Source organism: Anticarsia gemmatalis, chromosome Z (assembly GCF_050436995.1).
Source record: "Anticarsia gemmatalis isolate Benzon Research Colony breed Stoneville strain chromosome Z, ilAntGemm2 primary, whole genome shotgun sequence".
Taxonomy (NCBI): Eukaryota; Metazoa; Arthropoda; class Insecta; order Lepidoptera; family Erebidae; genus Anticarsia; species Anticarsia gemmatalis.
Window position 1 is genome coordinate 8,432,150 of NC_134776.1, and position 27,370 is coordinate 8,459,519.

At 35.2% G+C, this 27,370-nt stretch overlaps 2 protein-coding genes across 2 annotated transcripts in view; one reads left to right on the forward strand and one right to left on the reverse strand.

Annotated features, from left to right (window-relative positions):
• Nucleotides 1–231: 231 nt before the first annotated feature.
• LOC142986252 (TBC1 domain family member 13) lies at nt 232–15,308 on the forward strand. The gene is made up of 9 exons (XM_076134645.1): nt 232–369; nt 1,449–1,522; nt 1,864–1,989; nt 6,083–6,261; nt 7,252–7,350; nt 8,131–8,341; nt 8,573–8,774; nt 10,189–10,311; nt 11,831–15,308. The coding sequence occupies exons 1-9, from the start codon at nt 350–352 to the stop codon at nt 11,952–11,954; spliced, it is 1,158 nt and encodes a 385-aa protein (XP_075990760.1). The 5' UTR covers nt 232–349; the 3' UTR covers nt 11,955–15,308.
• A 411-nt stretch (nt 15,309–15,719) lies between these two features.
• LOC142986455 (uncharacterized) overlaps nt 15,720–27,370 on the reverse strand; it is a 30,518-nt gene continuing 18,867 nt past the window's right edge. Inside the window, exons 4-7 of the mRNA XM_076134968.1 lie at nt 27,087–27,221; nt 20,869–21,039; nt 19,598–19,778; nt 15,720–19,395 (exon numbers count right to left, since the gene is read on the reverse strand). Of these exons, the coding sequence (XP_075991083.1) occupies nt 19,180–19,395; nt 19,598–19,778; nt 20,869–21,039; nt 27,087–27,221 (703 nt within the window). The 3' untranslated portion in view covers nt 15,720–19,179. The remainder of the gene's footprint in view (nt 19,396–19,597; nt 19,779–20,868; nt 21,040–27,086; nt 27,222–27,370) is intronic.

Sequence of the window (27,370 nt, forward strand, 5' to 3'; positions counted from 1 at the left end):
CTTGTTTCAAAATTATTTGTCTGAATAAGAAAAATCAGATTTTTTTTCAAAATAATTCCCAAACTTTACTTTTTTGTAAAACTATGTTCTAGTAGGTACTCAGCTCACAGAAATGGAGTTATTAGAAATTTTGACACATTATTTTGAAAAAAAGAAATAGAAATCGGACCAGGCATACCATTATGCGGCATTTTTGGCACGATTCTCATAAAAACTCTAGCAACATTGTACCTGGAGAGGCCCCCACCTTCAGTGAAGTGACATGACAGTGGTCAATAAAGTACAATGATTTAGTTTTTTGACTTTTTATATTCTGTTTATTGTACTTGATGTAAATAAAACTGTGAAAATGAGTTTACACAAAGCAAGGTAACTTGAATCTTATCTGTTAAAGATGTGACGGTGTGCAGTGAAACACAATTGCCAACGAACTATTGTGATACATGCTGACAGCTAAAAAAGGCGTACTCCACCTGTGAAAGTTATTTTGTGAATGGATATTGATTAAAATTACTTTTAATACGAGTGCACATCTTTGATTAGATCTTTTGCGTTTTTATCTAGGACAATATGTTATTCAGATTACTAAATTTATCAATGGATAATGTGTACTTATCATAATAATTATAACTTTTGGCAAAGCATGTTGAGAAGTCAGAATATGTTAAACCTATTATAATAAAATAAATATGTTAAGTACTTACATATTAAGATATTATGAATCTATGTCATAGATAAAATAATTGGGAACTAAAATAATAATGTTTAATTGGCTTAGGTTCTATTACATTTAAAAGTTGTCAAATTTACATGCAACAATCTTTATTGGTCTATAGATTATATTACAAATATCTTTTAGCTCTATTATCTAGAATAAAAGGAGGAATGTATGAATATTGGTTTGGAACCCAGACTTGTGGAAGACGCTCACCATTTTTTATAACTGTTGAAAAATAATCAATTTAAAGGTTTTGTACTGCAATTTTTATGTAATGATTACTTTAACTACAGTATAATATAAAGTTTAGGCAGAGATGTATGAAATATACCCACATTTTGCCAATAACAACATAAGTCCAGAGTAATAGAAGGCGAGCCTATTCTAATATTTCATTCTATTTATTTAATGTTAACTTTTTCCACATGGGGCATTGATTAAAGTGTTGTGTCTTATAGAACAAGTGAAATAAAAAAGGCCTACAACTTAATAGTTGGACAACATCGTAAAATAATAATATGTAATACTGCAATAGATGATACAAGTGCACTATCATAAGAAATGTAGGACAGAGGCTTATACTCAAGATGAATATAGAAGTGGACTAAATAACTGACTGTGACTAAATAGAAAGAAAAACTTAAGACTTAGACTTACTTACTACACACAGTTTTTCATTAAGAGCTTAAAGGTTACTTCAAAGTAATCACTGAATTCTCTTTTGTTTCAGGATAAAAGCTTTTGAGGATATCCTGGAGGAGGAAGTGATTGACATCGAGAAGCTGCGGAAACTCGCCTTCAATGGTACGTTCACATTTATATTATACTGGTTATGTAAACAATAGGGATCATTACAAACATAAAAAAATATCTATACATGTTTTCCAATTTATATTGGCAAGCAAGGTTTTGTGACTGGAACTGGTACCTACTCAAAATTTTTAGTTAAGATCATCTGTGTGCCTTTTCTGCTAACAGGAGCCCGTAAAATATAAATATTATTTTAGAACTACCCAGAAATATTTAGTCTAGACAAATTGTGTGTGACTATACTAGACTCCCTACTAAGTGGTAACTCTGTAGTTGTTTTACTCAAAATGTACCACGGCTTAAAGTGAATAACGCCATCTTGTTATTGTCTACAGGCATTCCAGATGAAAAGGGATTACGCGCCCTGGTTTGGAGGATACTTCTACTGTATCTTCCTCACCAGAAGAACTCATGGGAGTCCACTCTCATTGAAAAGAGGGAGCACTACAAGCACTACATCGGTAAGTTGGAAATATTCACAATTTCATACATACATAATATCATGCCTTTTATACCCAAAGTAGGTAAAGGTATATAATAATACATCCGCGTTTCGTCATTAACATTGTTATTCCCATGTTATAGAGATTATTACAGGCGTTACAAATATAAAATTCTAACTGATATATTGAGCACATTACATCAGTTTCGAATTCGGTTATTCATATGAAATTTTCGTAAAATATTGAAGGTTTTAATTATGTTTATGATCTTTCTCTATTCTATGTTGACACGTAGTAGGCAGTATCGGATAAGCATGCCTTATATTCTGGTACCATAGTCCGATCGACATTTTATCACTACATAGTATAAAACAAAGTCGCCCATTTTGTCTGTAGTCCCTTCGTATGCATAAAACTTTAAAACTACGCAACGGATTTTGATGCGGTTTTCACTAATAGAAAGAGTATTTTCTCCGACAGGTTTTTATATATAATTGAAATACATTGAAACTATATTAGCTGAGTTATAGCGATTTATGTCCAAGAAGTCAGAAAAAAAATCTAATTGAAGATTGCATTTGTGCGTGCGCCGCTTATACCGTTGGATACAAGTAAGAACAATGTATAGCAAAAACATTGGTCTTTATTAGTTCTACAAAAAAGTCCGCGATGACATATATCCAGCTTTTTTATTTAAGTCACAAAAACTACTTTTCTGTATTAAAAAAACATTTAATTCGTTGGGTGATGTTTAACTGGTGATATAACCAATAATACATATATCCTTATCAAAATAAGTAAGTTCATCATCACGAGCATTTAATTTAGATTATTTTTGCAGTTTACAGTGTGTTATTTAGACATATAGTTTAGGAGATATCACGATATTAGTATTGCGGCACGGTACGGGCCGGCCGCGGCGGCGGGGGCAGCGTCCCTATAACGGCCAAATATGTGAAACTGTATTATAAATAAGAACTCTGAACCATGTTTGTTGCAATAAATAATTTTGAATTTGAATTTGAATTTGAATTTTGATAATATTACTAGGTACAAACATTGTGTTTTATCACTTTCAAAAAAAGCAAAACAACAAAAAACCCGCTAAATAAATTGATTAAAAATCATTTCTAAAAAACCCCGTATTTCAACCCTTCCATGGGATTTCACAACCCTTATTAATCAGCAAGGGTTTGTTATTACAAAATCAAAACGTTGAATGGCTTTGTTTATATAAAATTATTATAAAACCGTGTTGACTGGAAGTACATAAATCCTCCATACTCCATACTAATATTATAAATGCAAAAGTAACTCTGTCTGTCTGTCTGCTACTCAATCACGCCTTAACTACCGAACCAATTTGCATGAAATTTGGTATGGAGATATTTTGATACCCGATAAAGGACATAGGCTATATATCATCACGCTACGACCAAAAGGAGCAGAGTACCAGTAATTAATGTTACAAAAACGGGGAAAAATTTCACCCATTCTCCCTTATAGGACGCAAGCGAAGTTGCGCGGGTCAGCTAGTAATGTATAATTGTGATAAGAAACGAACAAAAACTCTCCTTATATTCGTTTTAGGATTTTACGGATTTAAGTTTATTTCGGATACGGATATAGTACGGTTACGGCTACAGAGCACACCCAAATCGCTGATAGTTATTATGACACCTTACTGCTTCATCAGGTTGATGTCTCAACAGCAGCCTGGAAAGACTAACGTTATATGTCAAGACAAAATAGTCTAAACATGTCTCTCTTTAGAACTTTTCTATAAATCAGTACAAATTTTCATCATAATGAAGAACTACTGTCTCATATAAATAAATAAATATTGTGGGACAATTCACACACAGTCATTTGATTGCAAACTAAGCAGAGTTTGTCTTATGGCAACTATATAACTGATAAACATACTTATATACTTCTAAATACATACTTATACAGATAAATTAACATCCAGGCTCCGAACAAATACGCGTGCTCATCACACAAATATTTGTCCGGGTGGGATTCGAACCCGCCATACGTGGCGCTACGGTTATTGCGGCGTGGTTACGTTAACCACTGCGCCAAGCGTGCAGTTAGGAAATAGACGAGTGACGATTATCATAGATGCATGATGTTGCAATTATAACTTAGAAGTTGATATGTCATGAAATGAAGCCTGAGATTTCAATCAACAATTTGTAATTACAACCAGATTACACAATATGTGACACTACTAATGCAATAGTAGCCAATAGATTTATCAAATTATATCATCGAAAAGCAAAGCTAATAGGTAGCTAACAGTTTATCATAATTATGCCTTTGATCAATTTTGGATTATATCACTATTAGATCTTTCAAAACTAGTTGACAACCATTTATATCCTTAAAAAGTTTACTAAGACTTCGCGATTTCATGATTAAGAATGAATAATGAATAATAATTTTAGTGCTTAGCTTAAAATTCTTTAGCCATCAGTTTCTGAGTACATTTAGCGGTAGTTTATCTATTCAATAGCGTTTTTTTTATGAGTTTAAGCGCTATTGAATAGATAAACTACCGCTAAATGTACCACAGAAACCGGGGGTAAATGAAACAATCTCTTTGGCGTGCAGTAACAAACTATTCTCATTCTCTTCTCAACTCGTCATACCAAAAGCATAATCTATTTGTAGCGAAGTAATACTTTAACAAGTAGGCAAGGAATAAAACTTACTACATACCTACATAGGTATTCATATTTAGCTGAGCAACAAAAGTATACATTTACAACCACAAATGCTGACGTAAAGTAAATCAATACTATACAGTGGCTCAACAGCCATTTTTAAAGAGTATTTGAAATTCAATCTCTATGTGAAACAATAACACTACCGACTTAGGGATCGTGTTACTAGCCGGTTAAGTAATCCATATAAATATCTATCGTAAGTACGGAATAAACGCGGAAATCTATGAAGTTGTATTGATGTATGTTTGTTAGTTACTTCACTTCTTCTTATCGTATGGTGAATGGTCAGTGGTCAACCTAGTGTCAAAGTTGTTCAAGCCGCCCGAAGGCCTTTGACATGGCTTAACGACTGTTACCTTAGTAGATAACAGCCGGGACCGACTTTTTACGTGCCCTCCGAAGCATGTAGACGCCCAGTTCAAATACCACTATACGGTCACCCATCTATGAAATGACCGCGCCAACGGTTGCTTAACCCACAGATCGTTTACCGGCCGGTGAGCACAACTGGCTATGGAAGAAGTTACTTCACTATAAATATAATCATCGCACAGCCTAAACTATAGAAGTCGGAATCATGAAATTTGGCTAAAAATGAAGATTTCCTTAGTAATCCTGCCCCACGGGGTTGAAATGATTTTAATGTATGTTAAACGATCTTGTTCTGTATCAGTTTTACGGTTTCACAGTAACATAATATTATGTTAAGTAACTATGATTGTTAATTGTTAAAATGTTATTTTTATACTCCGAATTTATATAGAACATGTTTAACCGGCAATTCTTTCCACGTGAAATCGTAGAATAAAATAAAATAAATATAAATCAAATCTCTTCCACATGCTTTACATCATATAAGCATCTAAGACGGCTGAGTTACATAAAACTATTCTTTTTTCTTCTGATAAAATAAATACACATTAATGCATATAATTTAGATCACTTAATATTTTCAAGGCAGTAGGCAGATTTTTGCTTTATTCACATTCATAAATATTGTCATATGTGCCCGAAGGTTACGAACAACATTAACGATAAGATCTGTGTCTGTCTTTCTAAGACGGCCTCGTGAAATATTTAAATAATAAATTCTATTTATTTCAAATATCACACCTGTTATACACAAAGTACTGCCACTGTGGCGAAGTGGTTTAGGTCTCCACGCCGCTACCGTTGCGTCGGGAGGGTTCATCCCACACGGAACAATTATTTGTGCGATCCACAAATAATTGTTTCGGGTCTGTTTCTACTTTGTGTCCGTTGTCTGTAGAAGTCCCCGGAAACAAGAGCAATTCTTAGTGCAAGAGTTGTCAAAAAAAAGATATTGTTGGAATGAAAATGCACCAACGTTTCATTTATACATTCTTTATTTGTTTTAGATGAGATAATCGTATCGCCCGGTGGTCCGACCGATCACCCACTGAACATCAGTCCTGACAGCTCTTGGAGCACCTACTTCAAGGACAACGAGGTGCTGCTGCAGATTGACAAAGACGTGCGCCGGCTCTGCCCAGATATATCATTCTTCCAGTCGGCTACCGAGTTCCCTTGCGCTGAGGTAAGAGAACCATTAGGCTTTATCCAATTATTTATAGAGAACTAAATCTATCAAGTCTCTAACGTTTAGTTTTAATATTAAGTCTAACGTAAAGTTTTCGAAAGTATAGTTTTTGGTCTTTTTAAATAACAGCACAGAATAAATAACAGTTGAAACAAGTCTAATAATCTTCAATATATATAAAACTCTTCAGTTACTGACTGACTGATGGACAACGCATAGCCAAAACTACTGTGCATTGAAAATTGAAATTTGGTACAAAAATTCCTTAGGAAGTGTAGAGGAGCACTAAGAGAGGATTTTGGGAAATTCCACCCCGAAAAGGGTGAACTTACACGCGGGCAAGTTGTGGCCGGGAGGCTATCAAATTATAAAAATGTATTTGTTTGCCGTAGCCACTTTCACATTCATACGAATCGCTATGTGTATTTTTAATAGAAAAATAGAAGCTGAGATATCACATCACCCGCGTGTGAAACCGCAAAACAGCTTGTCTAAATGTCTACTGATTAATGTATCGTGTTTTTAAGTCTCAATTTAGTCCTCCTAATAAAACCTGTGCATTTAAATTCAAGCTTATTTTTATTCACGTAATACTAGTTACAACCGGTTATACGAGTTCGATTATCGCCTGTGCTTAGTTCATTTGTCTTAGTTTTATATCTATACATCCAAAAAGCATTTACATGCTAATAATAAAATATTATGACTCTGATAACTTTGTTCGAAGACAAGAGTGGGAGACGAGGGTCTTTGCGGGTCCCAAAATTCCTAAATCATACATACAGAATTCACGCCTTTTTCCCATAACGAATAGCCTTCTTCTCTCAAATTAGAATCCCCAAATCACGAATAATATAACCTAAACTTTTAACATCTTGTTTTCCTCACCTTATAAACCAGTATAAAATTAAATATAATACGAAGGACAAAAAAAGTTGGTCAAACAGTTCGTCTGTACAGGCTCTAATGAGTATATTACAATTGTAGATAGTGAACAGCAACGGCGTGAAGAGGCTTCACAAGCGCGTGGAGCAGTCCGTGCTCAAGTACTCCACGCTGGAGCGTCGCGGACTGGGCGTCGCCAAGGTAACTATCTACTTATCCTTATCGTATAGTTTATTTATTTTATTTATTTATTTATTTATTCATCACTAGACTAATGCGTTAGAGGAGTTACAATATATAATTCTTATTTGCTAATAGTATTACTTATTACACAATATGTGGCCTTTGTGAATTCGTTCAGAGAACATAGAAATATATCAGCTCGATCAGCTACAGTTAGTCGTCAACCTAGGGTCAAAGTTGTTCAAGCCGCCCGAAGGCTTCTGCACTGGCTTAACCACTGTTGTCTTAGTAGACCAACTTTTTACGTCGCCTCCGAAGCACGGAGACGCCCAGTTCAAATACCACTATCCGGTTACCCATCTGTGCAATCTCCGCGCCAAAGTTTGTTTGACCCACTGATCGTTTACACTGATCGGTAAGCGCAACTGGCTATGGACGCGTAAAATTATCTGCTAAGAAGGTGATAGGTCAAACAACTGATTTATACACACACAATACTTATCTCATTCAAATTATTAAACTACTAAAAGTATTTTGTGTGTCGTCTACTATGAATCTGATTACCGTGTACAACCATACCTACCTATTTTTTCGAAGCTGAAAATAATCTTTTACAAATTTTGATGTAAAATGTTAAACCTTCAGAAAGGCGTTAAGTCCCGTGGCCAAAATGTTAGACTTGCGATCGAAAGGTCGAAGTAGCATTAATTTGATCATTAATTGCTACTCAATTACCTCGCTTGTCTTGGTAAAAATAAATCTAAAAACATATTTTACATTGATATTGTTTTGTTATAGCTAAGCAACGAGAACCGTAGATCGGACAGCGTGAACAGCGGCGACTACGCCCCTCTGAATGAGGGCTGTGAGGCTCACTGGGAGGTTGTGGAACGCATGTTGTTCCTCTACGCCAAACTGAACCCTGGCCAGGGCTACGTGCAGGGCATGAACGAGATCATTGGCCCCATCTACCATGCATTCGCCATTGACCCTGATAAAGAGTACCGAAGTGAGTAAACAAACGGTTTTGGGAGTCTGTAAGTTTTGAATGCGCAACTGCTGTATCCGCTGTTGTTGCTGCGCGTGTGTTTAGTCTATGCTATCGCAGCGCAATTATATCCAATGCTAATTTAATTAGCTGTGCGGGAAAACATTCAATACATTTTATACTCCATACATTCATTAACATCAATTAATCTTATATGTTAATTATCATTTCGGCACTTGTAATTGTTATTAGAACACGCCGAAGCGGATTGTTTCTTCTGCTTCACGAACTTGATGGCGGAGATCCGTGACTTCTTCATCCGCACTCTGGACGAGTCTGACAGCGGCATCAACTACGTGATGGGCAAGCTCGGCGAGATCGTCAAGAAGAACGACCCCGCCGTCTACAACCTGCTCGAGAAACAAGAGCTACGCCCTCAGTACTACAGCTTCAGGTATGTTACATACCTGCTCTATTTTACATGTGTTTGTAATTTTGTATATATTTTACAACAAAATTACTTTTGTGTAGATATAAAAGAGCAAGCCGTGAGTTTCTTGCCGTTTCTCACGAGCAAGCAGCTTTACCGAAACGGAAAAGAGAAATAAAATATGTGACTATTTCAAATACTTTGTACGAAGATTACGAAATGAAGAATATTTTGAATTTGAATTTATATTTGGTAGACTAAAGGGCATTTTGCCGCGGGATTTTGTATAATTTCCACAGAAGAGCAACAATATAGTTATGATTTAGAACAGCAATTCAATACAACTTGAAAACAGGAGTCTTGAAATTACACTTATACTATAAATCAGAGAAGTTTGCTTCTTTCTCTCTCTAGGTTAGTATGACTCATACATAAAACTCTCATACTCACAAACATCGCAGATTAAAAGCAAAATCTTGTAACCGTCCATCAGCATATCGTAAACAAACAGTGTGCACATTACGAAGCCGCTAACACTATGGCAACGAATTTACCATTTACATTCCTACTACTATCGGTTTTTTATATACAAAAATAACTCTTTTTATCTCTTGAACAGGCAAATATTACTAAATACGAAAACGAAATTTCATAAAATATTGAAAATGTTCGTTTGGGACCTTTCTCTATTTTATTTTGATACGGGGTAAGCAGTATCGGATAAGCATGTCTTATATCTTTGCTCTATTTCTATGTCTTATAAACGCCGGTCAAACTATTGTGTAAGAATCTTAGTTCGACCAGCGTTTTATAACGTATGGAAATGTGAAAAGAAACAAACGAAATTTCAACGTAAGGCCTCTATTCCTTAGTGAAAAGGTAGTTTGAGACACTAAAAAGCACGTTTTTTCCAGCAATATTTATCGAACAACAAAACAGACTCTATTCACTTGTTCGGCTTGTGCCGGTCGGGTTCATCTACACCTATTCTGTTATGTCGATTAATGCCGAACCGTATATATTTGTAGCAAGCCTAATAAGCCAACAAAGTCTACGCATGTTGTACAATACGGTAGTTGCCTAACAGTCAAATCAGCTACTCTTTATGAAATGTCAAAAACACATTTTACACTAGTCACAAAAATTAAGGGATATAAAAAAAAACAAATTTTTGGGTGATTTTCAACAAGCTGTAACTCCGAGGAAAACAGTCGTACAGAAAAAATAAAAAAAGCAAATTGTAGCTCCAAGTGTCTAGTTTTCAGATATGACCATGAATTTTTGTCATGGCCAGGTCTGGAGAAATCCTACGAAAACTACCGAAAAAAAAAATTCCAAATATTTTCCCGTCTAAAAAACGACTTTTACGAGTACGAGTATAATAACTTTTCGTTAACCCAATCAACTACGCAATTATACATATTAATATTATTTACAGGTGGCTCACACTACTGCTCTCTCAGGAATTCTCCCTGCCCGACGTGGAGCGTATTTGGGACTCGATGTTCGCTGACGCACAGCGCTTCGACTTCCTACTGCACATCTGCTGCGCGATGATCTTGTAAGTAAATAACTAATATGTATAAATAGATCTGATCAGATAAATATTTACCTTTACCTTACTACGGTTCGACGGAAATTGTTGCTAGTTTGGTATTTTAACTCACAGATTTTAAACTCCAATCTAATGTGCAAATATTTTTATGCAATTTACTGTCAAAAGCAATTGCAGTACTTACAAAAATTTTTTAATGCCTATCCAAAAAAATTTAAAGTACTGGTGCAAGTAAAAAGTGTGGCTAAGAATTTCTTGGCAACTATTCTCACTGGATTTCATAGTGTATGTCGATAAATAATTAAATGTATCTGTAACAATTCTAAGGACCAGTTATTTTTACTTATCTCTATATCCTGAGACTTGTGGATATGTTCTCGACTGATGTTGACTTGATAGGCTAATCAATATTTATCCAGATGTGGTAAAACCGAAAATAAGTGACAAAACGTCTGAACCTAAATATAAAAATAAGTAATTTTTGGACTACTCACTCATGATTTGATACCGAACTATGCAGAGCTTATATGGTAACCGAATAACTTACATACTTCTAAATATAAACTTATATAGATTAATCAACAACCAGGTTCAGAACAGATACTCGTTCTTATCACAAACATTTGTCCTGGGTGGGATTCGAGCCCAGCTCACGCGGCCAAATTTTTATTGCGGAGTGACCACGTTACCTCCTCCAAACGAGCATATACGAAGCACATGTTTCGAAATGTTACTATTTATAAATTGTCATTTTTGTCAATTAGTTTAGTTTAGTTAGTTTTGTTACACACTTTTCTTATTTCTTATGCAAATGTGTAGCCCACAACGTTATCCACGTATTATTATTTGTACGTCCTGTTTTTATCTCGGGACTACAGAGTCCCGGGCATTTGGAAGGCGTGCGTGGGGCCGAAGCCAACACGTAGAGGCCTTTTCAGACGACTTTAATCTTTCTAAAATGTATGGTTACACAATCCGGTGGTTATCCCTGTGCACACTATAAAATGCACTATTATTATGACAATACAACACTTTAGTAAACGGTAACGCGTACCACATATTGATATATCCCTCTTGGGCTTAAATTGATTGTACGCGAATCAACTTCCTTGTAACATGAGTGCGTTCTTCGCGCACAGCGTGATTGTCGTGCGTTCAAATAAGCCATTACAATTGATTGCTACGTTTGTACACCGTTGTACATTTATACATCAGTTGCTCTTTATTTGTTACATTTATATGCATTTAAATTTATTATTATACTATGTATGCTTGGACGTTGCACGTGATATTTAATTTACTATATACTTAGATAAAAAGAGGCCTTTTTACGGTCATCACGGTCTGAGGTGTTTTATAAACTGAGTTTTTTAGGCATAGGTCCAATATCAGAAAGGAAAAATTGTTAGTTAGGGCACATAATGAGACGTTGGCAAAACTCATCAAAATACTTAATACCGAATCAGTTCTGAAAATTAGTTTAATTGTACTTATTGTAACGATGTAACTTTTAATTGGTTTCCAGGCTGGTGAGGGAGGATCTGCTGACCGCTGACTTCGCTTCGAACGTGAAGCTGCTGCAGAACTTCCCGCCGATGGACGTGTCGCTCATCTTGAACAAAGCTTTGGAGATATCACAGAACCGGTAAACATCGCGCCACATATTTTTATATTCTCTTTATTGACGTCTGTGTCTTCAATTACAATATACTTCTACTGTGCATTTATATACATTTGGTGTTGTTTAACTATAAAAGACATTTTGATGTAACTTTTGGATAAACTATTTTCCATTATATAAGTGTTAGAGGTTAGCATAATTATTATTTACTTTAAGTATTTATCGTAAGGCCTATGTAAATTGCTATCAATTTACTCCCGAATTACTAAATATCAATTACTAGAGTAAGTGTTACACTTAAGTTAAATGTAGCGTTTTGTCAATTTAGCAAGAATACGTTGATTGCGTAAATTATAATTTTTGCCATAAACAGTAGTTACCTGATCCCATAAGCGAGCATTTTAGTTGCAAACAAAATATGTTTCGAAATATTCAGATGAAATCATTTATAAGTTTCTGCCTGTTATTGTTGCTTTATTATAGAAAGTAACTACTCGAATATATTTTATCATTATTGTTTATTAAGTTCCCTAAAGGGTTCATAGTTTATAACTTATTATTTGCTCAAAGCACTGATATTAACTCGTTACTTAATCTCCAAGACAATAGAGAGGAGGGCAAGTTCGACAACATCTGGAGGAAAAGTATGGCAGACGTTGGAGATAGAGTTTCATATACTTATCATTATTTTGTACAAATAAGTAGGTATACTTACTCATACCTGCTTATAAACATTAAGTAACTTTAAAAGCGAAAGTCTACTCTAATATAAATGAGTTGATTTGCTTTTAAAATACGTTCAAACTATATTTTTGAATTAAACAATACGATAGTCCCTAACCCGATGGATTCAATTATTATTTAATGCAATTACATCAGCCTTACTGTTAAATAGATAAATGTAACCCATTGTCGTCCCACTACTGTGCAAATTCTTCATAGACATACTATTAGAATTACTTTCCCTCCAGGTCCCACTCGAACTTATAGAACATTTATTTTGTACTCGTAATGTTAATGTAATCGTAGAATGATATTAAATGTAATATGTATACGTACTGACTATAAATTATATTAAATTGTAAAAAACTTCACTTGTATGTATGTGATGTTAGTAATGTAATACGAAAACAAATATCAAACACATCACTGAACACTTGGAACATACTGGCCAGACAACACCTAGCTGACGTTGATTGAAGTTAAATTATACGGTTTTCAGGCTCACATTTCGACGAATTACTTATTAAAATTTGATAAACACATACAAAATTACACTATAGCTCAGAGATATTCAACGATTACTATGATAATATAATTATATTAAGGACATAGATCTTTTAAAATAAGTCTAATATACTGTATACGTAATGTGACCAGGATCGAAGCAGGATTTTTAAAATATTTTGATCAACGGAAGACCACTTCAATCCGCGCGACTGCATTTAAGAAAGTAGATCACAAACTGCTTAGAAATATAGCCAGAACACTAGCAAGTGACTAAGAAACGATCGTCACTTGTTTTTAAAATCAACAACATGCTCTAACCCTGTAAGACGGAATTTAGTTCAAACAACGCACTTCGTCCCTCTAAAACGGGACTTAATTCCCGTGACAGAATTAGAATGTCACTTGTAGTGTGACATTTTCTTGTCGCAGGAGACTCCAGGGATAGCTTGACAATGAAACATTCCCGACAGCAGCAACTATGGTCACTTTATGTATACCCAACAACAATCTCTTAAACAGTACTCTACTCAGATGATTTGATTCACAACGAACTACTCAAATGTCATGAACAAGACAACATGCGATAGTTCGTCAACAAAATTATAATAACATATCTGAACTGTTAAGAATTTGAACTATTGACATTAGTAATATAACAGTGAAAAAATCTGTAACTTGATCTAATTGTAGCGTTAGAAAGTTAAGTAATTTAACCAGTTCTATGAACGGTTATAAATATATAAATGTTACCGCAATATTCTCTCATATGCCAAGAAAAACTCCATAAAATAATAGTTACTCGTATAATATTCATTATGATTGTAATAATATTTAATAGAAATAAGAGTGCGTCGGAATTAGTCACCATTCATTATTATTTTCTTTTGTTCCTATAAAATATGCGTTTAGTAAAATAATCAAAACCTTTTATTCTTTTTTAAAATAACAGGGCCATTTTCGTACCAAATTGTCTTAAGGTAGTAATTGTTTTATAAAAGACAACAGTTTCAGAAAAATTAACACTGAATTGCATTTTTATGAATGGTGACCGCCCATTTTGACGCACACTACAGAAATCTATGACAATCTTTAGTATGTTTTGTTTGAAATACACTGGAGCTGTTTTCACTTATATGCCCCTGTAACACGGGGCGTATGCAACTGTTGCACACGAGCTCTCGGGTTCGATTCCCGAGTCGGTTTAAGTACTATTGAGATTTTCTGCTTTCTGTAGGAATAGTCTCAATAGTAGTCCGGGGTTGGAGGATTGGCTCGTCATACAGTGTGCTCGCCCCCTACTACACGGGACCAACGAAAATAACCCCGTATATTTCTGTAGCTTAGAATAAAGTGAGAAAATTGAAAACATTGATGTTCTTTAAAGTAGGATGAAATCTTAAAAATTTCACTATTAAGTATAGTAATGACATAATGGTGTGATACGGCAAATGTGCTTGTAACCTTGATCACAATGCAGTAATAATGGAAGGTGTCAAACAGCTAGTCTTATGATGGCGTAGAAAGACGGAAAAAGAATGGTCAATGCAGGGTGTAACAGTAAACACTATAAAATACACCATTCAGTCAAAATCCTAAAAAGACCAACGAATGTAGAATATTTGGCTAATAAATATCGGTAAATTACTTCTATAAGTAGGCATGAAAGTGGATTAGACAGAGTTGAAGGCTGATAGAGATAAGTAAAGAGAAGAAATATGTTATGCTGAAGCTACTAGATATGGGATAAGATCACGAATAAGATAGTGAACATCAAGTAAGACACCATAAGGTGCATAGCATTTTGCTTTAACCTAGAAAATATAAAATTGTTAATTTGACGTTTCATGTCACAATTTCAACTATTATGCAACTCGGATCATACTAAAAGATGTGATCAATTTTTATTATGCCGTATTCTGATAATTATTTTCTATCAACTAAACAAAGATTGTCATAACTAGCCTAAATATTAATAAATCTGATGTGTCATGTTTTCCTTGCTTAAGATGTAATAGAGATTTACTCGCGAATAAATCGCATTCGTATCTGTGTCTGTTTACTTAATGTTAAAGATTTACTGTAATCCAATATTATGTGTCAATATTATCCACCATGGATCATAATATATACCTAATAAAGTTATAAGACTTGATATTTACATTTTATTTGCCCTATGTTTATAAACTTTCTATTTTTTATTGTCCTATCCAAAACTAAAGAATTCTCAAATCTCTTTTAGTAGTGTGTTTTATCTAGTCTTCTAATGTTAATCTAATTTGGCGTACTTATGTCGATATAATTATGTGTAACTGGCTGGTGATAACTGGAACTGCTGGAATTTTTGGTGAAACACAGTTCGGTTAGTAATTATAATAAGGATGAAGTATTTTCTTGACGCTCATTTACGTCAGTAGCCCCACTCATTAGTTCAGACAGTTCAGTTGTTCAGGTATCTTGATTTATTGTATCTAAATAACTAGCTAGGCCGTGGCAAGCCGTGGGTTACTTCAACACTTGCTGTAAAATGACGTAGGTTATGTAATGAAAAATAATAACACCGTAGTTCGCCTTTAAAGATTTAATATAAATAATTACAATGTAATCAATTTGTACATATTCATTGACAATAATAATAGAAAGTAAAGATTTTATACAAATATAATGTCATTTTAGGTCTGTATTACAAATAACGGCTAGGTAATACGTAAATTATGGAAAATAAGAAGATACTCCATATTGATATAGAATCATGTAATAATAAGGTATATATCGCATAAAGGAGATAATCCTTGAACATCGATGAATTTAGTTGGTCACCGTTTGGAACACTACAGTAAGAAATATGAAACCTTAATGCCAGTATTTTACTTAGAAATAAAAAACTTTATTAAGGAACATACTTTCGTCAATTGGAATCCTAAAAGGTGATATTAGGTACGAAAATTTTATTTATTGACTAATACATACGTATAATTACATAATTACACGAAAATATACGAGAGTGATAACATTGAGGGATGGTGGGTACGTCGCTTGAGTGAACAATAATACTGCTAGACCGGTCAACGCGACTCGTGCACATTGTAGCCGAGCTAGTGACGCGCCTTACTATACCATTTACGACGATACGACTACACTTTGTATTTGAATGTTTGGAAGGAGTATTTAGTTATTCATTCTAACAGGCAGATGGAAAAATCCTGTATGATGGAATGTTTTGTCTACTGTGGATACCATCATTTGGGTGATAGATATTATTTTCTGCAGCTTTTACTGCCTGATAAGCGTCTCTTAGATAGAACTAGAAAGTGGTAGTATTTTGATGCATTCGCTGTCATTACGTATCAGGTAGTAAATACAAAATGACGGAAAGAGCGCTGTCTTATCGCATGAATGGTCTACATTTTTTTTGCGGTAGACTTTTATATTCAGCTGAGAACTATGGATGTTGTTCAATATTTTTCAAGAAACTATTCATATGGTGGTCATAACTCCGTTGTAATTTAAATAAATGTTATGAAGCACGTCATTTCCCGGACAATGGCACCTGGATGATACCAACACAAACTGACGACGATGAACTTGACCGTACGTGTTGTGAGAACAAAACAACGTACCACACATAACGCAATGTTATTACTCCGGTACTCGTTACGACACAGGAATATATTAAAAACATAATTTTGTGCCCGAATAAACGCACTTAAAAGTATGACGTAATAAAAAAATAACAAGATGTTAACAAGCACTTATAGAAATATATGAGATTTAAAAAATTGGGGCTGAATAGGAAAGCCTCCTAATGTAGAACAACAAAATGTGTAATGGAAATCTCATACATAATTTCTACAATGAGATGAGCCACCTGTAGCTTGGCCATAGAGAAAATAGACACCTAATAGACTAGTGCATATAGATTTACTTATCAGTTCGTTAACTCTTCTATGGAAACATTTAACTATAATGTATTAACTTTAACACGGACACATAGATGCAATAATGGCGTTACAAAGCTATTATACTGCAATAGTGAAGAATGCCAAGCCTTGCTATAGGTGGACATGGAGTACGACATTATTTTGGTTATCTTGTTTCTATTTCGGCAGCCGCGCAGGTGAGTCCGTTATGCAAAGTTTAAAGGTAATGAATGACTTTATTTAAAAACATTGATCGTTAAACGGACAACAGACATCGTAGCGCAGTAGCGATATAATGGTGAATCTACTAGACGTAGCGTCAACGAATTCACCCGCGAGGCTCACACAATCTCGTTTTGTTGCGCTATCACTAAACTCATCCGCGGCGCTCTTCAACAGCATCCCTAAGCTTCACCTACAAAATACGAAAACCTAAACAAAAGTCAAAAATAATTTATCTGTTTAATAACGAAGTTTATAACGCAGATATCCTATTTCCTCACTAATTACGTCTAGCTACCTTAAAAAACTCTATTCCTTTTGGGACCTATCGATTTTATACACATTACTAACTATATCCTTTCCTGAACACTGTCCTGCCGATGTCTGTTTATAGTAATTTATAATACAAGTCGTTTTAATTTCGTTAAATTTTTGGTTTATAAGGAAAATAGCCCATCAATATTAATATAATTTTATTAAACCTATTTCTCAGCAGAAACTAGCTTATATAATCAAATTCGTCATGTATACAAATGACTGGCTCACTCCCCGCGAGCTCACACTACAAACAGTGCTACTACACACGCTATACACGCTATAGGCAGTAACTGTGTCTAGTATCAGCTCGTCACATATTCACTAACCAGTTAATCAATATGCTGCCAAGTATAATTAGCAAATAAATACAGTCTTGTTGATTCTGTACAACAAATATGTAATTTAAGTAGGCTCATTTAAAATTATCTCATCAGCTGCTTAGTAACCACAATATCGTCATCGTTTAAAAAGGTCGTGTCAACACTACTGGACGCAAGCGTGGAATCATGTAGGAGGCTACTTTATTAATAATAACAGTTATAACATTTACCTACACATTAACTATAGGCTTTCATAGGGATGTCTCCACGCACGAACACTGTCCAAGTGTCCACAGACAGTCGTCACGGCACTAGTAAATATGATAGAAATAGCCGAAACAGTAACACACAGTGAACCGCCGTGACGGACACGTTCCGTGAACAATGTTCGTGAGCAGCACAGACACATGGCAAATATATCTGTCCAATTATCTATTACAATCAATGATATCGTCGATAATCGATTATACAATTTGTATGGTTTATAATACTTTTTATAAATAAAGAATATAAAAATATACATTTAAATTATGTATTTTAATATTATTCAACACAGATTCAACTCTTAAAGTAACAGTTTTAAATAAATTATTACTTTTCAAGGTTTATGATATTTCTCTATATATGTCAATCGATTCAAATGAGCAAAAGTGGGAAATAACATCTTAGCTGCTTTACTTTGATATAATAGGAGCTTCTTCAACATTAACTCTCTCATGCGCCGAAGCTTTACCGTGAGATTCTCTACAAATAATCAAATCTTTATTCTGCGTCAGTTGCACTCAGTGCACATCGTCTTGAAGTTACAAACAATTATTTCAAATAGTCTGACAACTAATCAACATCTCAAACTAAATTTTTCCTCAGACTAGCTAAACAAAATAAATACTTTCATGTTTGTACCTTAATACAATTTGATTAAAACTTAGTACATAAAATTATCAAAAACATTTATGATAACAGATACAATAACTGCTACCTACACAGAATATAGGTATTCAATCGAATGCTGTGAAACTAACACGACATGTAAAGGTTACACAAAAATAGCTGCCATACTCGCGATGAATTTGTAAATAGTAGGTACGATGAACCTAGTTTTGTAAATAGTACCTATGATTGTAGAAATATTTCAGTGAACATAAACATGTTTTGAAGTGAAATACTTAGCACCGAGTAAACACCAAGGTAGGCAGTACGCCGTGGTGAAGCATAGCGTGTTACCGGTGTGAGAAGAGCGAGCCAGTTACTGGATGACGCAGCACTTGCACTTGGGCTTCTTGCGGATGGTCACGTGCTCGGGCTGCTGCGGCTCCTGCGGCAGCGCGCGCTGCACCTCCACGTGCCCAGCGTTCGCGCGCACTTCGCTCGCGGAACCGTTTTTCGTGCCGTTCATTGCCTTCGGAGTGCTCTGCTGCACTGGGCTTGCCACTTTTGTCTGAGGCGACGATGGAGCGTTAGCCTGCAAGTGGACAAACATTCTTTAAACACGCAACACATCAAAATAAGTTTATTCTATATCACTTTCAGTTTCTAACCGCAGTGTTAATGTGTCTCGACGAGCTACCTTAACATTGCACTGGACAGAATAAATGAATACCATGAAAGTATAATCGACGAATTGAATTTACTTGGAAAATGAAATGACTGAATAAATGACTTACGTTTACATTATTCACATGCACTTTCTCCTCCTTTTCGTCGCAGACAGGCAGCTGTGGCACGGCGGCGGGCGGCGGTGTGGGGGTGATCGGTTTGCCGCCCTTGATCAGAGACACTATCTCATCCGCCTCGCGGCTCAGGTCGCCGTCGGGACGGAACGGGTTATCCCAACCGCTCTCCGTGCTGTAAACATCAACCAAATTTCATTAAAACCATATGCAACAGTGTGCGCATGATTACATCCTAACAATAAAACATTACATCAATGTATGCTAATACAGATTAACTAGATAAATTGCACATGAATACATAAAGCGATTCTGCATGCCCACTCAAGTGTGTACAGGTAGAATTGGACAAGGCTGGTTAGAGAGATGTTTGCTTACGTAACTTTAATGCCAGTAATTATGATAAATGCCTGAACGCAATTTACTCATTTTCTCGTTACCCGGTTACTTGTGACTATTTGTCGACAGCTCACTAAATAGAGTACAATAGAGACATGTAAAAATAACAGATTTAAAATAAAATAGCCGCTATTATTGTGATTGTAAATGGCAAAATGTTGTTCGCATGAACATGTGTGTGGCCGGTGACATCACCGATTTGTGTATTGTGTCTATTATGTACATATATTGTATACACAACAACAATACACAGTGAATAAATTACATCTCGGGTGGACCGCGGCCGTCCATTTATCAAGTATTTGTTATTTAATGTCGCAATATCATCTAATGCCCGACAGTGGCCTTTTTAAATAAACTGAGGTTAATAGTGCTTTTATGATACAGATATTGCAATTCTCTGTGAAGGGAATTTTACACAATTTATATACCTAGTTGTACAATGTTGGCACGTTTTATTTAGATTAAAGTTATCAATTTGAATGTCTTATCAGAATCGCTACCTGCAAGACTATTACATTTATTCTTGTATAAGTACTTAGACATAATCACACGCCTTTCGGTATCAAGTTTAATCTTAGAAGTGTCACTTTCTAGTAATACCTATCTGTCAGTATCTGCTTAGAACAAAGTACCTGTACACACTTATGTTAACAGTTTATAGAAGCCTGCGCAAATTCTCCTCTTAACATTAGAGGAAACGCAAAATCGTTCATACGCTTTGCAAATACGAGTATGCCGAGTACTCTACTACTGACATACTTTAGACATGTTGTAGGGATATGTAATAGACAATTGCAAGCTGAACGTACAATGATGGGTGAATGAATGCGATGTGAGTGATAGTGAACAGTTTGCAGTGTTACCTGATTTGTCTGTTATACATTGCGTGATCCGCCATGTCGGCGTTGGCTGCGGCCGAGAGCAGAGCCGCGTAAAGAACGTGGGAATCTGGCTGCGGCACTGGCGGCGGGGGGGACAAGCACTGCGGCCGCGCCCCTTGATAGAACGACACGCGTACTTTAGAACGCTCCGAACTGAAAAGAAAACATACTGTTAGTCCATGTGTATGCACATAATATTAATACATTACCATCGCAAGCATCAGTCCTGACCTTCACCTATCTCTCACTCGTAATCGCAGATTTAATCGCACCGTAGCGGAGAGGGACCCGACTAGCAATTGCACCAGAGCGCTTATGAGGAAAACTAAAGTATTAATATTGTAACGCCGCCGTTGTAATGAGATTCCATAGAATCGAACTCATTGAAATGCTAACTAGAGAAATTAAATACATCCGTGAGAACGCTAGTGTTATAAAGGTGCATTCAGATTATCAGATAGAGTTATTATATTTCACACATTAAATGAATACCTGATTACAACATATACAATCTTAAAGCGCAGATTGTAAAACTATTGAAAAAAATTTCAAGTTCTGGTCAACGATGCGAGGGAAGAAGACCTGCATGTACCTTTTTCGCTCAGCAACTCACATACCTGCCTACTGTGTCCCTATTTTATGAGCCATATATCAGCAATTTTTTTTTTTTAGCATAAGCTCATAGTTTCTTCTAGACACAAGAACTAGTGAACAAAAGATGACTATAATATTGTATAACTTAGTTGTACACTTTTTAACTGGTAATCATTAGGAATCTTGCTGAGCTAATCGCTTAACCGATGTAGGTACATATGTATCATAGAATGCAGCATTTCATAGTATTGTAACATTAAATACTTGAATTATTACCTGAAGAACGGTCTGGCCATATTCTGCATACCTATGATATTTCATATGCAGAATATTAAACACTCGGCTTAAACACGTATGAACGCACCTTTATAAGAAAAGTCGATACAAACACCGACCGATCAAATGGCCTATAAACTTTAAGTCAGCACCTCAGGTCAGCACTTGTGTGTGAAAAACATATTTTTTTCCAATTAACATTATGTAAGCGATAAAATATAATATTAAGGACTTATCGGATCGCAAAGCACGTTAAGCGATAATGAACGACCTAATTTAATGTCTGCTGGCGAAAAACGAAACAACTTGTGTAAATTCAAGTTATTTATAGGTACGTACAAATTTTAGAATATAGATGACACCAATATAATAATACTTAAGACGTCGATATTTATCACTAAGCTATCACAAAGCGAAATATTTGAGTAATCCGTGAAAGGAGAGGTATTGAACTAGGTATTATAAAACCTCGACATTTTAAGATCGCCGATCGCGGCTCTTATTGGAATAATTTAAAATAGCCGAATTATGAATCATCATTATATAATCTTTGGCTATATCACGAATGTTTACTCTTATAGCTTGAGTTATCAGAGAGCGGGAATTATACGAGCAAATCGAATGGCGAACCTGGAATTTCGTTATCGTATTTTTATAGAAGCATAATCGTTACAGATTCTTCTATAATCTAGATTTATAAAAAATATTCACAGGTATTTGGTAATTAGTTAGTCTACATAATAGTAAAAAAATCGACCCATTAGGAACTAAGACTCTTTTGGGGGCATTCCCCGTGAAAACCATAACAACTTAAGATCTGCGTTCTTGAAATCGTCACATTGAAAGGTATTTCTTTTAACCATATTTCTCGTTTAAAGAGCAGGTTTTCGCGTTTCTAACTTAATAGGTATATTTTATTTATTCATTCATAAAAAGGGAAATAATACGTTTATAAATTATGCAGGAGTATGTAGCTTTGCAACATGTTATGAATTCATTCGCATTGCGGGGACGCTAGCGCCGTGTATTATAACTGAAGGTGACTCAAATGATGGTACCTCTTTTATTAGTTGATGACTATATTCACCACCCACGCGGTATTTAGTTCCAATCTTGAGCATATACTTAACATTTTGACTTGTTAAATAGGTGAATTTGTTCAGTTTTATTAAATAATACTTTATTGTATAATTAGGTGTGTCATTCTACTTTATTCATTTGCATATGCAAAAATATGCTTTATGTATTTGCATTAAAAAATATTACAAGGTTAGTTACGTCATAATCAAAACCACAGTCACACCCAAATAAACATTCTCTGACCACATTTTATATGACATCATTCACTTTCAATTTCATTTAAAATCGCGTTATATTTGTTGAGCATAAAATACTTGTTTCTCATAATGTAGTTTACCAGCACAGCACATTAAGAGTCATTCTAAAAACATTAGGCGTAAAGTGGTTCTGCACAAGTTTTCCAGATAATGTGTATCTATAACATTAGAAATAAGTGGACCACCTACGTACATCTCGTAGATGAACATCATAAGAATGACACAAAAATCTGACATCATACGGATTCCTTAACAACACATGATTCAACAGATGGTAAAAATAGAGAAATATCATCGCACAGCTTAATTGACATGCCCCAAGGTCTTGTACAATGTAAACTCACTCACACAACTCTCATATGTACATCTCACTATGTTATAACTGTGTTAAATGGTCACCAAAGGAATCTAGTTTTATGTACATAAAATATTAAGTACAATGTCTACTGCATAATATGTTGTATTGTTACCTGTTTCCTATAAAATAAATATTAACTTTACTTTATCATGTTTAGGCTTTGTTATTATTTATTTTAATCAAAAATAACACAGCAATAGATGAGAAGTTTATATAGTCAATATTGACAAGATCTGTGTTACATGCATATTAGTACGTAATTTTACAAAACTTTCAAATGTCTTAATATAATGATAATATTGCATGAGTGAGCAAATACATTTGATGGAAGAACCATGCCCAGAATTTCTAGCAACCCGTATCTCTACACTATAATAAATGCCGAATACATCAAACTCTTGACTGTTTGAAATGGAATTAACTAAAAGCAATTAATTTACCTAAATCAATAATTTAATATAAGCACTTACATGAATATTACTTCGTACATAGCTTTATTATTAAACAATTTATAAAATTATACTGTGTTTATGTCTTCTAATTAAACAAATATGCCTTCAAAACTTTTATAAAACTATTCAGCCCAGAGTTACAGTTCACACTGGTCAATATCTATTCTAACACTTAATTGGACATCAATGTACGGCGTACAATGTAGGTCACAACCAATGCAGCCTTACATATAGACATGCAACTGCCTTTCTGGAATAACTAGGTGGGGTTAATCCAAGCTAAGACCTAGTTACCCATTTCAATCATAGCTATACTTAGGTATTTATGTGCAGTGCTTGATTACTAGCATTTTAGTGCACTCAATGGTGATATTGAACTTGAAACATTTCCATCATAATAAAATTGATGGTCTACAAAGTATAAGTAATACAATTCACAAAGATAAGTACTTGAGCAACAGAGTGCAACAATTGACATCTAGTAAGGTGTCAGGAAATTAATGAATATTAATTGGTAGCCGAGGCGAGTGGCTCGTTGAAAGGAGGTCTGTCGCTCCAGACTCGCGGCGGCACAGGGCGGGCCCTCATCAATGAAGCTTGATTACTGATAGTGACATTATAAATAGAGCATTTAAAACGATTGCCAATGCATATTTACTACATGTAGGTACGTGCTGAGTAATGACCTTGTATTCCCGACTGCTGGATGGAACCGAAAGTCGTTTTATGTTTATAAATCAGTACTCGTGACGTCATAGTGACCGAATTATCCGCACAAACTCGCAGATATGAAAAGAAAATCAAAACAACTTAATACCGTAGCGACAATATTATTGATCGGTTAACCGGTTAAAAATATATCACTTAAAACAAGTTGGATTTATCTATAAAACAATTGTAAATTCTGGAAATCATAGGCGAGTGAACACCCAGTTTGCAGCACAACAAGTATGACGTGATTATTGTAAATAACATACCTTGAAAGTATCCACTCACAATGTTCACCACTGTTCACGTCTAATTATTTATTAATCACTGACTTTAACTATGTAACTGGTTTAAAACAAATTATTAAAAACATCGGCGCAGTTGGCGCTGTAGGGTTTGGTCCATTCGACGCTACACAAAAATGTTTCCCACTACATCGATCTCGCTCGGAAGTCGCGCGCGGCTCCGTGGCGAATGGAATGGAACGGAACGAAGCGAGCGGAGCACGCAGCGCGCTCGCCCAGTGACGTAATGTTTTATGTTAGCGTTCACGATAACACAAAACGAGACTCTATTATGGCTGTCACTTATCCAATACCTAATGCACTTAATACTTAATTAAAAAATATAATGAAAATCCCAACCTCAGTTTCAATCATTACTAGAGTAGAATGGAATGGTAGAACGGAAAATAAAATTATCTTGCTTAGTGTACCCTATTGCTCCATAGATGGCACTACCTTTACCTTGAAAATGAAATGGCATAATCAAACACTCTTCCGACTAAGTCAAAGGGTTACTCTGTTTTCACTCTTTGTTAATATATTTAACTAGGTATTAGTTTTGTATCATATTATGCGACTTAGAAAATGTCGGTATACTTTTTCACTTAGCGCTAGTAGTAGCTAACGAACTAATAGGTACATACCTACCTGCCTACCTTTATTGTATGTACATATCTACATCTCTATTATCAGGAAAATAATAATGGAATAGGTAGATTGAATGTGATTTTCTTGCCACGTTGATTTACCTGGCACGTACAACTCGTAGGTATACTATTTGACATCTAGGTAGGTACCTAACTATATCGTTAAGGTTTTTTTATAAATACTTAGCTAAGACAATTCTAAATTTATACATTTTAGGTAGGTATACCAACTTTATATTCTACCTATTTGCTTTAATTTTGTCAAAGTATGCTCTTTAAGACAATAGTTTAGAAATATCATGTTCATTACGTAAAGTTAAAAAATCTGTTGGTATAGTGGACTACACAACCAAATATTATGAATAGATACCTACTGACACTACCTTCCGACTGAACCATCGATGGACAACACGAGACCTACCACCGCGGCTAATTGCCTGGCTTACCTACTAGGTATGCGCACTAACAATTCAACCTAAATAAACATGCGGTCTACAGAGTCTATTGCCTCCGGAGGCACATAAGCTGTCGCCAATCTATGATATTAATAAGAAATTAAATAAAACTGGCAGTAAACCTAATAATACCAAAAAATATAAAGTGATGATAAGAAATGTAGTGGGTACGTAAATAATGTTAGCACTGCAAGCTCCTAAATTTATACACCCTAGCTCTACAAATCCTACACCTTAAATCAAACGGAGTTAGACAATAACTATTTTGTTATTCATATAGGTATGACGAAACCCAAGAAAAAAATATATAGGTATGCCCTACACTTTGCTAACGAGTCTTGGCGGGGTCACTTAGACTATAGTGCCGCCAAGTTATTTACTGAAATGCAAGTCTTTATTTTAATAGAAACCAACATTACAAATCGATGTAGGTATTCTACCTACTTACTTTTACTACACTACGTACAACTTATTATGACTGTCACAGTTAACTAAAAAATAGATCCCCCTCATTGATAATGTTAACTGAAGAGATCGTTCACACATAGATACTCTGTTACGTAAAGAAAATAAAGAGGGGAGATGTTCACGATGCTCTTTATTGATTGCGGAAGGCAGGGGGAGTTCCATCTACGCTATTCTATGCTCACGGTGCTTTAATAAGGCAACACCGAATACAGGTGTCAACTTCACTCATATTTTTAACGATTACAACATTGAATTAAAAAAAAAAGGCGGCAGCTGCTCCTGTACGTACACCACAGAGTTAACATACAATACAACTCTTGTGCATTTCGGTCAATTGGCGTCCTTAATTAGCGCATGCCCATGCCCATTTCAAATTGTTAAGTCGGTGCATTCAAAAAGCGACCGCTACCGGCGTGTAGAGGTCTGGCTATTTCATACTTAATGTCATGGATATACATGAATAACAGAAAATAAATGCAGGCATAGTAAAATCACTGCCGAGAAAAACGAATAAATAATAAATATCTTAACGTGCAAATGTAATTCGCTTAAAAACGAAAACGTTCGCCCCAATACGAAACGAAAATGAATAATTAACATACTCAAACGAATAAAACGTACTCGTCTTCCACGGGCGTGTAGGGGAACGCTGTCTCCTGCACCTTCGGCGGCGGGCTGCTCTCGGGCTCCTCCTGCAGGGGGCTCTCGTAGATTAGGGTCTCTACCATCGACCCCTTGGAGCTCCCGAACGACACCCTAGAAAAACAACAAATTAAGTAAATAGGTTACTGTTATTCCTCTCATGATCTTCTTATTTTTGTAAAAAAATGTGTTGTGATTTTTAATATGTAATGCCATGATTTGAGCAATTATTTTATTTGTTTTAATTAAGAATAATTTTAAGA